Source organism: Pseudorca crassidens, chromosome 2, assembly GCF_039906515.1.
Source record: "Pseudorca crassidens isolate mPseCra1 chromosome 2, mPseCra1.hap1, whole genome shotgun sequence".
In the NCBI taxonomy this organism is placed as follows: Eukaryota; Metazoa; Chordata; class Mammalia; order Artiodactyla; family Delphinidae; genus Pseudorca; species Pseudorca crassidens.
Window position 1 is genome coordinate 136,174,297 of NC_090297.1, and position 14,052 is coordinate 136,188,348.

Below are 14,052 nucleotides of genomic sequence, written 5' to 3' on the forward strand. Positions count from 1 at the left end.
TTATATTTCCATTTGTGGGTCTTTAAGAGGACACTGGAACTAGGGACATGGCAAGTTCCCCTTACAAAGAGCATTATGGCAGTGACCTAATCTGAAGTTTTTTCTAAGGATCCTCCCGGATCTTGAGGGCAGTAGATGTGTTCCCAGTTAAGCATCTTCCCAGCGTGGTCCCAGGAGCATTTGGCCACTGATCAGATTCAATTTGAGGATGGTAAGCCCAGCATTCCCACAGGCTTAGCGTGATTGCATAGTTTGTTCTCTTGATGTTGAACAATTTGGGATCACACTATTACTGCCCCTGAGAAATTAGCCTGGGTATTGGAAAAAGCCATCAAGTGAAAGATCTGTTAGAAGTCTAAAATCTGCCTCTTATCAGATGTGGACAAACTACTTAACATTTCTGAAACTCTAATTCGTTCACCACATCAGGCTTGTAATACATGTGTTGCCAGGCTGACCTCAGAGGTTTGGAGTTAGAGTTACATAAAGTGAAAACTATTGAAGACACGTAAGATATTGTTCAGCCATTAAAATTGTAGCCCTTTGGGGACTGGGAGAATGGGGGCATCGGAAAGCATGAAAGAAGTTCACAGATCTCAAAGGGCTCAAGAGCTGTGACAGCCAGGTGGGGGTGAATATGAGAGTGTGCCTTCTTCCCAGCATTACTGTCCTCAGGCCAAGTCCATTCCCAAAGCCATTTGTGCCGTCACGTTTGCCTTTGTCCTCTTGGGCTCCACCCTCTAGGAATTCCCAGTTTTTAACTCCCCTACAGAGGTTTTCATGCTCCCCAGCACACTTTACATCATCCCCAACACATGCATTTGTGATCCCTGCCTCCTGAGAAGGTAGGAAGGTAAGCCTCAACTGCAGTGGGTCCTCACGTTTCTGTGAATAACCTCCTGTCTTGGGAATTCTAGGTCCGTAGAATTACAGCAGCAACAGAGAACACAGGGCATTGTAGAGAGAGCAAAAGGAATTAGTACTGGATCTCTGCTTAGTAGGTGACATTGAAGACACAAGCCAAGGGTTCCTGATCTTCCATGAACTTCTTCCAGGAGGTAATGGGTTGGTGAGCCCTGCTTCCTCTGAGAATTAACAGGCATGCCACCCTCTAGCCTGCAAAGGCCGGGACACGAAGCAGAGGGATGAAGTTGCAGCATGAGAATGAGGTCCATCTAGCATTCTAGCCAGTAAAGTTATACAATCTAATTTAATCCCAGAAGCGTATACTTTATTTTTATCATCATCTATTTTGTCCATGATTGTGCTCTCAGTTCCTAAAACAGGGCCTAGGGCTCAGAAATATTTGTCAAATGATTTGAATGAATTTTGTGCTCTGGGTTATGGGTCCTACCTCTGAAAGCATGGATTTGATCATTTCCGAAAGTCTTTTCTCTTCCTGTATGGTTTACAGGGCTACTGAGACAGCCAGTTGTGACTGGTTCTAAATGACCGACAGCTGACGGGACTTTGGGTTCATAGTATCGCCTTCCCTTTCACTCTGACTAGGTGTTCAGGCAGAAAAGGACCCTCCAATTGAGGTAGGTAGAAGGACTGAGTAAGGCAGTAATGGGAAAGCAAAATACTCTGACTCACCTCGAATAGTAATTTGGCTTAAAATGGGCCTTCCTGAATCAAAATGTCAACACGCCATGCCCAAGGGCAGCAGTGCCTGCTAGGGGAGGACGTGTTGAGACCATTCCTTTTGTTTTCCAGCACCAGACACTTTCCCTTCACACAGACACACACTCACATACATTCTCACACAGCAGACCCGTGTCAGTGCTCACATGGCCTTGTCCAGCACACACACACATCCACCGAGGAACACACGTGCCTCTCACTCAGATGTCACCTCTCTTCTCACCAGTTACTCTCACACACAGACACTGCCTTCCACACCCGCGAATCCACACTCACCCGTGATTTCCAGCCTCCGGGCTATGGTCAGTCTTTGTTTCCTTCCTCTGTCCCCACCCCACCCCCACCCCCACCCCGTCTCTTCCATGGCTCAGGTGGGGAGGATTTGGATAGGGCTGTGCGTTCAAGCCAAAGCAGGGGGGCAGCTGGTACCTATCTTCAGTTCAAACCACTGACTCACCTGTGCGCAAGGGCTTGGTTGCTAAACCCAGGGACTCGTTCTCTGGGGCGTGAAGTCCACCATTCCCGCTTCTGCAGCTCAGACGCTAATTCTATTTTTTCTTCATTCTTGGGGTGTGTTTGAGGAAGTCAGTGGAGAGGACTTGGGAGTAAAAGATAGGGGTGGGAGGATCCCCCTGTTTGAGAAGGTAGTTTTAGCCTAGAACTCACTACCTCGGAACTCAGTATCCGAGAGATACAGGGCTCTATTAGAGCCAAACCCAAGAGGTCGTCCCAGATCGCTTTTAGAGAGGGGCGGGGTGCAGAAGCTCCCGCCAGAGCTGGCTCCAACACCAGAGTGCGGAGCCCCCAGAGGTCCTAGCCTCCCTCGTGGGACCTCCAGGCTGCTAAGTGGGGACATGGACAGAAGAGGGTGCTGCCTTCTCTGCGGAAACCCTGGGGCAGCGCTCTCGGAGCCTGGGAGGTGAGGAGGCGCGGCGACCCGGCCCCGGCGCAGGGCGCGTAGAGCGGAAAGGCTTCGACTCCCGGCTAGGGCGGCGGCGCGCCGGTCACTGCGCGGGGCACAGCCCCGGCGGGCGCCTCTCGGCGGGGACAGGAGGCGCGAGAGCGTGCGCGCGTGCGTGTGCGCCCCCGCCAGGCCTCGGCTCTCAGGCGGAGACTCCGCCGCGCCGCCAGCTGCGCCAGGCTGTCTCCTCTCAGCAGTACTTGGGGAAAGGCGATTCTTGCCTGGATCTTTGCAGAGGGGGCCCGCTACCCTCTGGCTACATCGATCAGTAGCCCAAGCCAGCCTCGGGTCCCAGGAACCTCCTGCAGCGGTTGGCCGGGTCCTTCCGGCTCCATCCCCGCCCCGCCCTAGCTCGCCAGGCCCGCCCCCGCTTCTCCTGGCTCTTCAGTACGCGCCTGACTGCGCCTCTGCGCTCCGCTCGCTCTCCCCCTCCTGGCCTCGTGCTTCTTCTCCTCTGCTCCTCGGAGTGGGGCTGCCAGGGTGGAAGAGGAAGACTGAGTCGGTAGTGAGCAAGTTCGGTCCTTGGACAACTCCCGTGGCAGGCTACCGCTGGGCTCAGCTGCAACCTGTTCCTCCCTCGCCCAAGTGCTCGCTTGCCCGCCCGCTCGCTCGCTCGCGCTCTCCCGCCCTCTCACCGGCGCAGCCGCGGATCGCTGTTGCATGCTGATCCGGGGAGGCGGCGGCGGCGGCGGCGGCGAGCGCTCCGGGCGGATGCTGGCACTCGGGCTTCGCGGCTCTCTGGATGCTGCTCAACTTCTCTCCCAAGCGCAGGAGCTTTGAAGTCATTTGTCCCTCTCCGGTTGGATCGACTTCTTATTTTGATATTTTGGGCGTTGCGGTTTACGCAGCAACCTCAATACCGCTCTCCCCCCTCTCTCCCTTTCTGTCTCTCAACCTTTGGATGCGTCTGTGCTGGCAGATTTAAAGACCCAAGTCTTGGCTGTGGGATTTCTCAGATGGACTTGCGGGGGCTGGCGTTATAAAGCATGTCACCATAACCTCGTCCTTGTCTTTTTTTTTTTTGAAAAGTTCTTTTGTTTTCATTTTTCCCCTCCCCCCACCAATAAATTACCAAACTGTTACCTAGCGGGCCGGTGCCTGCCTCTCTCCCAGAACTAGGTGGTGCGTCTGCCAGAAGAGGAGCTATGTTTGAAGAGCAGCCTACTCCACCCGTCTCCTCTCCAGTCCCTGAACGCCACCACACACTGGCATTTTGAAAAAAAAAAAAAAAAATTGCCTCCAGAAACTGAGCACACCCAAGCTCTTCCCCCCTTTTTTTTCCTCCTTGAGGAATGGAGCTTCGCAGAGGTTGTATTTAGATTCAACAGTTCAGAGCGGCGGGGTTGCTGCTGCCGCCTTTCCGAAGAGCTCGCGAGGCTCCCCGGAGGCGGTGGTCCCCGTGTCCGTCTGGATGCGGCTCTGAGACTCCGTGTGTCTTTCTGCTTGTTGCTGTGTGCGGGTGTTCGGCCACGATCACCTTTGTGTGTATTCTGTCTGTTTAAACTTCAGGATGGCTCGCTTCGGGGAGGCGGTGGTCGGCAGGCCGGGGTCGGGAGATGGAGATTCGGACCAGAGCAGGAACCGGCAAGGAACCCCCGTGCCGGCCTCCGGGCCGGCGGCCGCCTACAAGCAGTCGAAAGCGCAGAGGGCGCGGACTATGGCTTTGTACAACCCCATTCCCGTCCGGCAGAACTGTTTCACCGTCAACAGATCCCTGTTCATCTTCGGAGAAGATAACATTGTCAGGAAATACGCCAAGAAGCTCATCGATTGGCCATATCCTTTCTTGCCCACCATCGCTCCCCTCTCCCCCCTTTGCATTTCTTCGGGTAAGGGGGGAAACGTAGCATGGAGTTTGCACCCCCATGCCTTTCCTGGTGCCGATTTGCCTCTGCTGAAGTGCACTCTGTACTTTGGTGCACCTAAGAGGCAAGCTTGGTGCTGTAGAAACCGATGTGGGCACTAGTGTTTTGCAAGGTAAGACTTTTGGTTTTTGATATTTCCTACGTGGAAGTCTCCAGCATCCCTGGGTGCGTGGTGTTGTGGTGTCTGCCCCTTTCGTGGCTGGGCTTTATTCGATTCTCAGCCCCCTAGTCCCTTCACAAGCTGCATAGAATGGGTTGCCCCTAATCTCTGGGTTTTCTTTCATACTCAGCCCCCCTTTTCCCTCCCTTTAAGCCATCCCCTTTGCCCCCATCCCCACCAGCCGGGAAGACACCTACACTATCAGCTTGTAGGAAAGTCAAGACTCCATGAGGGGATTTATCAGTTCAGAAGCTTCAAGAGCTCTGAACCAAAACCCTGTAGACAAGTTGACAAATGGATAAATAACGCAGGCGTTTGGCTTGGGACCCAGCTAACTCTGCTGGGGACTGAGTTTAAGTTCCACTGGAAGTGGAGTGAATGAGTGTGTCAGGGGAGGCAATCTCTAATGACACAGCCCAGACAACGCAGAGTTCGGGCTCTCTTCTCAGCCATGGAAGAGCAGCTCATCAGGGCCCATCCTTTCCTTAGTCCTGGGTTGGGTACTCCTGCCTCTTAATGCTTCATCAGCTGAGCGCTCTCCTAGTGCCCAGGATCCAGGCAGATCTGCTGGGCCTGAATGCATCAGCGGGGTGCTGCATCAGCTGAGCCCAGAGGTGTGCACGCAGTCTGTCTCTCCCTAGTTCCAGAGGAACTGCTCTCCACAAAGAGCTGGTGGGGGGAATCTCTGATGGTAACGGTGTCAGGGTGAACGGGCATAGAGAGAGGTTCTTTGCAGGTTTAATGAAGTGCGCCAAATGTGGGCTGCTGATTAGGCATCTCACTGCCTCTTTCTTCACTAAGAATATGGGCGTCTGGCAAGGTCTCTAGGAATTGGGGGTTGCTGGATGGTGAGGGGGATGAGTAGGGAGCAAGCCCGTGGGATGGTGTTATACGTGGGGGTAGGCTTGGAGACATGGGACTTTGATGCTTGTGGAGAGGGATTTCTTGGGAGGGATGCACCTGCGAAAGAGGCCACTCCTCTTCTTCCCCATCCTCCCTCCTCCCCTCCCCCACCCTCCAGGTGTGCAGCAGGGAGACAGCTGGAGCCACGTTGGGTCTCTAGTAGCAGCGAGGCTCGTGGCTCACTCCCCTCGGGGTCTGGGCATCTCCCTGCTACTCCCACCCTCGTCTCTGGCCTTCCCCTCTTTCCTCCCTAGTTCCCTGCCTCAGCAGCATGGCGATTGGCTGGCTCGTGGTGCTTCTAGGCAGTACCCCTCATTAGAAACGGAGGAGCATCTCTAGGCAGATATTCTTCCTGCTGCTGCTCGAACCCTCCCACAGCCCCCGCTGGCTGGGCTTCTTCTCCCCTTCTCCCTGCACTCCCCTCCCTCTCCTACCCGCATAGAATGGTCCTGGGGCCAAACAGTACCAGAGTTAAACCTACCTAGGGTGAGGGGGACTGGGGAGGGGGAAGGGTCCGGTCCCTGCAGTCCCGCCTGCCGGTGAGCTGCACAAAGCGACGGCTCTCATTGTGTTTTCGTGCTGCGGCTGCGAACACTGCTCTAGTCAGGTCCCTAGAGATTTCTTCAGCGGCACCCCCTTCCCCGCCCGCCCATCTTCTACAATTCTCTAAAATTTCCCACCCACCAGGTGCTGCCTCTCTTAGGGGCCTGTTTACCTAGACAGGCGCCCTCCCGTTTCCCGGCGGTAGACAAAGCCGCCCAGCCGCCGCGCGGGTGGCAGAGTGTGCCCGCAGCCAGCGTTGGTACCTCGGACAGCGCCACCGAAGCTGCCCCGCGGCCTGGGCGCCACCGTCCCCGGGGTTCAGCACCTCGGGCACTTCCGGCCGGGCCCAGGCTCCCGGGAGGGGAAATTAAGCACGTTTCCTACACCACGCGTTCGCCGCTTTTCACGTTTTCTCTTCCGCTGCAAAAACGCCGCCTAGAATAGCAGGAGTTGCGAGCGGCGCAAGGTGCGACTGTGGGTTTCACTGCGCTCTTTCCTTGTCTTCGGCCAGAATGCACCAAAGAGACTCAAAGGAGAGACTAGGGAGTTGATTTCGGCATCCTACTCAGTGCCTTGGCCTTGAGCCCCGTCCCAGTGGTCTCTTCCATCCCCATAGTTGGAAGTTTCACAGTGCTTCCACAGCATGTAGGCTGTTAGTATTTGGAGAGTATCTGCTAAGGTGTGTAGTGGAGACCTGTTCGCAAATTTAAAACACACCATGTTTGCTGTTTATTCCTGGCTGTACAGTGTAATTGACTAATATATATTCCCTCTGGTGGTGACCATGTGGACACATTGCGCTTCTGTGGGTTCTGCGTTTGCTCTAATACCGCATATCAGTTCCTAGTCTCACCTCTCTTCTTTTCTAATTCCTTTCTGGTATTATATTCCTTTTTCTTACTGGGAGTCAGTGTGAGCACTGGTTACCAGTAAAGCTTGGGAGCTAAGCTGTCTGGGTTCAAATCTCAGTTCCTTCACCAGCTCTGTGACCTTGAAAAGTTACTTCATTTCTCTGTGACTCAGTTTCCTTATCTGTAAAATAAGGATGGTAATAATGAGTTACTGGGAGAATTAAATGAATTAATATATGTCAGGTTCCTAGAACACCGCCTAATTCCCTGCAAACACTAGCTATTATTATTATTAATAGAGTCCTTCAGAAATTTCAGCATACCAGAAGGGAGGGATCTTAGTTCTAGGTGAACGAAGTCTTCTAGGCTTTTGTCTCCCACAGACAGCAAAGACCAGCATCACCTGGAGGCTTGTTAAACATTCAGGATCCCAGATACAGAGAAGAAACCAGTGGTTTCCACAAGGGAGAGGGGCAGGGGGAGGGGCAAAATAGGTGAAGGGGCTTAAGAGGTACAAACCAGCAGTTATAGTATAAACAAGTCACAGGGATGTAACGTACAGCACAGGGACTATAGTCTATGTTTTATAATAACTTTGTATGGCATGTAATCTATAAAATATCGAATCACTATGTTGTGCACCTGAAACTAATATAATATTGTAAATCAATTATACTTCCATTAAAAAAATATTCAGAATCCTGAGCCACACTTCAGATTTACTATATCAGAATCTGCATTTTAATAAGATCCTCAGGTGCTTAGTATGCCTGTTCACGTCTGGCAAGTACTTCTGTGCTCTACGTAAGGGCCAGATTTTCACAGACAGGAAGGTTCGGGACACATGTCAAGACCTGTTTTGAACTGTCATGTTCATATGCAACGTGCTTGAGGATTTTGATTATTCATGTAGTACACTTTTTGAGATGTATACATCTTTTCTTGGCTGCAAAAAGTCACTGTAGAACTAGGGGGATAATATGTACTTCTGTGTGCTGTGTTAGTGGTCTCTGAACACCACGTAATACTGGTCTTTAATCAGATTAGCCTGAAAAGATCAGTTAAACAGAAGGAATGATTTAATTTAGACTTGCCACTCTCTGACTTGGTTGGGGGTGGTGATAACCTCGTCCAGTTATTAACAGGGCAGATCTCGTTCTTATGGGAAGAAATGCATAGGATAACCTAGATTTGGCAAGAAAAATGGTGGCAAGTCAACAGCCCACTCTGAATGTGTTTCATTTTTCTTGGAAGCTACATCTGCACAGGGAGATAATTTTATTTTCTTATGGCAATCTCTTCTGCAGTGGGTGCCATAACCTTTTTGAAAATGCTAATCTGATTTAAAATGTGGTATTACATTTTATATGATTCCTTTTTCTTTTTTGCTCATCTAATAGATCTAACAGAAGGGTTCTCTTTTTCTCAGGGAATTGGCTGCTGTGAATGTCACCCCGCATTCACTGTGTCATGAGCTTACTGGCTCTAACCCTTCTGTGCCCAGACCCAGTTGCCCTGTGGACCTACAGGGTCTCCCTCATGGTTTGTGAGATGTTCCCCACGCGTTTGCATTTTTCCAGGTTAGAGGATGAAGGGAAGAAACGGCATGTCTGACTTTGTGCCATCGATGGGCAGTGGGAGATTCCCCCCCCACCCCCCGATGGTGTGGTTTATCTCAGCAGGGGAGCACATGTTTCATGTGGAAATGAACATGGTTTAAAGTAGGAAGATCAAATGTGTTTGTAGCCACTGAGCTGATGAAGCTCATTATAATGAACCTGTGGATACTCATTCGTGATTTCTTGTTTCAGAGAATTTCTTTATAGCCCCAAAGGGCTCTGGCTTTGAGTCAGAGGATATGTGCTTTATTGTGGAGAATTTCCCATTGTCAGTTATCCATTATTTTTGGAGGATTTTGCTGAAGATTACTGAAAGCTTTAGTTCCCCAATCTCCCATTATGGCATATACTTTTCTCCTGTTCTGTTGCCTATAAATATATTGCACTGTGAAAGATAGTAGACTGTAATCCTGGCAGGAATTTCAGGTTTGATGTAACTCTAATGGCTCATGAGTCAGAGCACCTTGATTAGGGCAGAGGGTGGCAGCTAACAAGAACGAAGTCTGTAATTATATCCTGTGATCAGATAATGCAGAAAGTCTTCACATCTTCTGTGTACCTGGGCACAGAGGCAGTGAAACAGATAGCGACTGTAACTGGCACTGATGCTGCGGGATAAAGGTCTTCATTTTCTGAGTCTCCCAGGACAATCTCCATGTTGCCTAGTGGCTTTGCCCTTGAAATAAGGTGTGAGAAATGTTTCCTCCAGAAACCAGGCTAGGACTTGTCGTGGGGACCGGTTGTAATTGGGATGCAGCCTGGAATGCTAGTTGGAGTGAAGGAGTTTGACAGAAATGAAATGACTTGAGGATGGAGACAAAAATATCTTGGATGTGATAGTGTTGTCTGTTGGTTTGCATGTCATTATTTCCCCACTTCTCTCCACTTGCTTTCCCTGTGCTAGGTGCAGGGCACACTATGAATTAAAGGAGGAGGAGGAAGAAAATAACGAGAACAGGCCTTCTTTTTTTTTAAAACATCTTTATTGGAGTATAATTGCTTTACAATGGTGTGTTAGTTTCTGCTTTATAAGAAAATGAATCAGTTATACATATACATATGTTCCCATATCTCTTCCCTCTTGCATCTCCCTCCCTCCCACCCTCCCTATCCCACCCCTCTAGGTGGTCACAAACCAGGCCTTCTTTTTATCTTCTTTTGAAAGATCTAGACTCTGGGATTAGTAGCTCGATCCAGAATTGCTTATCTCTTTTTAGCTGCTGCTATACAAAATGTAGGTGTTTTTTTCCCCCCTCAAACTCTGCTGCATTTCCCCCTCTTTATAGGAACATCTGGTTTCTTTCCATTTTCATATTCTTAGTTGAAATAAAATGCAGTCAAGATGTGCAAAACTATGAGAACTCTTGCAGACTCTGGCTCTCTGTGTTCTATCATGTCATCAGTAGCCTCCCTCCTGTCATCTGCAGGGCTGCCTGGGAGGCTGCAGCTCCCCAAGGCCAGCATGTGGTCCAGCCCATCAGAGGCAACTGTGCTGATCTAATTTTGTTTATCACTGACCACTAAGACATTAAAAGGGGGAACCTATACGTGACGGTAATTAATACCCTTTTATTCAGGGAGAGAGAGACCAGGTCCTTTTCTTCACTTTCTCTTTCTGCCCAGTCCTCCGCCCTTTTCATCTTTCTATATTTCTCCCTCTCATTTTTAGGTTCAGCCTTTGTGAATAATTCATTATATGTGTGGGTTTTTCCTAGGCTTTTTGGAAAAGGAAGGTTATTCATCTTCTTCTTGGTTATGAGGAAGATCTCTTGCAGAGGGCCAACTTCACAAATCAACTTTTTTCTCTAAGTCCTCTATATTTTTGCAGTGGGATTGGGACACATGAGAAGGGTAGCTGGGGGGAAGAATCTTTTTAAATCGTTTTTTTCTTGCTGCTTTTGTAATGATTGCCTCCTACCCAGTCCTGTTACATTTGGGTGCCCCATCAGTTTGCAGCCATTCCCCTCCTGTATTCAGAGAACGTGGTTAACTAGAAGATATTTATGTCCCCAAGCACTTGTCACTCTGAATCCTTTCATCCTCCTAGGTCTTCACGCTGATAAATGCTGAGCCACTGAGCTAAGAAGCAGGCTTCTGTAACTGCTTCATTTCAAATTCCAGTGTGAATTCACATAGGATTGGAGTGGGGAGCAGACACTTAAATTAGTGTATCACGCCCCCCATCACCATGTGACTTCTGAAGCAGTCCTTTCAAAGAGGGATAAAAATGCCAGGGACCTCTATCAACGCTTCTCTTCCCAAACATTCTAAACCTACGCAGAGAGGGCCGGTGGAGGTTCACCAGCCCTGTTGCCAGCGTTGCCCTTAATTAAGGACGGAAAGTACAGCACAGAGTTTTTAGGTTCCTCCGACCGAGCAGCCTCTTATGCGTTAAGCCTACTTCAGTGCGCTGTCTATGGTGTATTTTTGGTCACTGAGCACCCCCAGAATGTTTACTGAGTTTTTCATTCCCCACACCTTTGGCCGGTCTTTGGCTATAAACTCTTAACCCTATTTATGAGCCCCTGTGTCCCCTTCTCTGGAAAGCAAGGAGCAGCTAGAAGGTATATCCTTAAGAGGCAGAAATGGGCCAGATTAAGGAGAACAGCACTGAATGACTTTAAAAAGTGTCTGTTATCCAATCCATACCCCACCCTGTCCCTGACAATGCAGTGGGTTATCCCTTAGGGGTTTCTCTTCTTATTGTATTTTGAGTTCCAAGTTTGTAGGACTGAACAGTTCCACTCTCAGCCTTTTTGACTTTTTTTTTGTTTTGTTTTAAGGCCTGCAATGAATCCATTTTTGTAAAGTAGTTCATCCCAGAGGCAGGTGGGTGGGGCTTGGGGATGTAAGTCCAGGCTAGGCTCCAGCTCTAGGCTCCTGTGGTCCAGCTAAGTGAGCGGCTTCAGGGAGGGACCCTCCTGTGCCGAGTGTGGCCTTTGTGCCTGTAGGTGGCTGATTTGAATCTCTGTTGCAACTCTGCATAATTATGAGGCTTCTTTTTGGTGGGGGGGGGGCTGCATTTGGTCCTGCTGCATTTTTGCTGCATCTGTTTTGCCTCATCTCGTGAGAATTTGGAAAGCCTGTTTCAGATGTACGCACTGGCTTTCTAAAGGCTTGTGTCGTTAAAGCCAGAAGGTGGCGGTGGAGTGGGGTGTCCTGTTTTTTTTCCTCTTCCCCTTTAGGGGAGATGAAAAGGATGTGGCCACACAGTGGGTAACAGGTTAGAGGGGAGAAGTGCTCTGGTCAGTGTGAGGAACTGAGGTTCGCCAGTAATCAGAGTCTGGTATCATTTCCGTAGCCGAGATACAGGGGCCTGGGAGTGGCCTCAGGGACCCAGAGGAGAGCCTCTGCACACCAGCGTGAGGAGGAAGTTCGTGCTCTCAAGTCTTCCCAGCCTTCAGCTCAGTTGGAGGTATGAAGCGTTGCAAACGTTCTGTACCTTTCTCAGTTTCCACACCTCACGGTCATGGGGCTGGTCGGAGTCAAAAAGCATGAAATGGATTTTCAGCAGTCACTCGCTGACGTCCTGGCAATTCCAGCTGTGTCCTATTGGGAACTGTTTTGCTTCCGCGCTGTCAGGGATGTTCCTTGCCAGCAGGTGGTTTCTGTCAGCATCAAGGCTAATTCCTCATTTAGCTTCTTTGTGTTGAAGTCATACATATGGACTCTGTCTGTTTCATCTCTACCGTTAGTCTTCAAACTTCATCGTGTCTCAGAATCTCCTGAAGGGCTTGTGAAAATACAGATTACCGGACCTCAGTCCTGGAGTTTCTGACTTCATTGGTCTGAAGTAGAGCCTGAGAATTTGCATTTGTCACAAGTTCTCAGGGGACACTGATGCTGCTGGCCCTGGAACCGTACTTCAAGAACCACTGCTATGCCTGGCAGTGCCTTTAGAGAAGACCAGTCTTACAAAGCGCCCATCCTAAATCTCTCTCTCTCTCGTATAACAGCCTGGAGCCTTGCTGTTAACAGGGGTTCTTTGGGTTCAGGTAGTGAGTCTCTGAGACTTTCTTTACCAAAATACAGATGATCTTGGGAGCAGGGACATAGTAAGCTAGTATATGACATTATCCACTTAGAGTTCGTTCTTATTCTTTCTGGGCTTATAATTGAGAGCAGCCTGTTCTGAGAATAGGCAAAGGACATGCGCATTTAATTCCAGCACCTAGCACAATGCTGGCACTTGGTGAGTATTCGGTAAACTGTTGTTGAATGATCGAATTAATCAGCTGCTATTGATTAAAACCACAGGCATCGGTGAAGTGCCTGTTACGTGTCTAGTGTTGCACTGACTGGGACCTGTAGGACCAGGCGTAGCCTTAGTAGGGGAAGAGGAGAATGCTGGGAGGTGGTGAGGGCACTGGATGGCTGGCAGGGGATTGAAAGGTCATTACATGGGAATTTGGAGGTTGGAAAAGTAGCTTCGCCTACTTTTGAACCTTGCTAAGGGTCGCTCTAGTCTCTATAATATCCAACACAGGCTGTGCAGAAAGTACTTGGTGTCTGTTGTTATGGGGCATTTGGTTGTACAAAACTCTTTATTAATTGGCACCCAGAGATCTATGGTTTAATGACAATTGACATTTATACGGATGGCCCCTAGGTACCACAGAATGCTGTAGTGCTTTCTGAATATGACGGCCAATGAAGCATTCGTTACATTATGTCAACATGGCTTGAATGGTGTGTGTACTTTATTGTATTCAGAGCTGCTGCAAATTATAATCCATATTGATTATATAAAGTAGCTCTTTATCACTTTTTTGTTAAATTAACCAAAATCTTCTTCTCCAGCTACACCAGATAATAGAGGAATTTCTGCATTGTTCTAGAAATGAGTCCTTTCAACTCTGGTAATACTGTAGGACCTGGAGATGGATCCTGGTACAGTTGTCATAATGTCAGGTGGTGGTTAGAACAAAGTCATTATTTTTTAAATAGCTCAGCAAGCTTTAGATTTAGTGGGCAAGTTCTCCAGCTGACAAGCTGGCATTGCATCTAACTGGGTGTGCTTGGTTCCGTAGGCTCACGTTGAAAATGAACCACCAAGATTTCCAAGAGGGTCTCCAATAGGCATCTCAGCAAGAGATTGACAGGTGACACCTTCCCCAACTTGATTGAATTACCCAACTTTTGTGCTTTGGACTGTTCCATGCTCTTTTATACGCCCATCTCATTTCTCCTTGATCGAGATCAGAGGATGTTTGGTTTGAAACTGTTCATTTCAGGGTGATGGTCTTTAGATGCTTAAGGCTGTGGAACTTTAGAGTTGGGACTGACCCGAACGACTGTGTAGATGACATCTAGGTGACTGTTCTTGGGGTATGGGGACAGTTACGTCCTCCTGGTACAGTGTTTTCTTGCTTTCTGTATCGGGATCACAAATCCTGTTGCAATCCAAGTGATGCTGTGGACGCCTCTTTCCTGAAAAATACACATACAATTTTGCATTAAATTTCATGGAGGGGCGGTCCATGGATCACAATTTAAAAATGCTAAC

General features: G+C 49.2%; 1 protein-coding gene across 1 annotated transcript in view; it reads left to right on the forward strand.

Moving 5' to 3' along the window:
• The first annotated feature begins 3,850 nt into the window (after positions 1-3,850).
• CACNA1E (calcium voltage-gated channel subunit alpha1 E) overlaps positions 3,851-14,052 on the forward strand; it is a 301,767-nt gene continuing 291,565 nt past the window's right edge. The window contains exon 1 of the mRNA XM_067728834.1: positions 3,851-4,381. Coding sequence (XP_067584935.1) covers positions 4,116-4,381 — 266 coding nt within the window. The 5' untranslated portion in view covers positions 3,851-4,115. The remainder of the gene's footprint in view (positions 4,382-14,052) is intronic.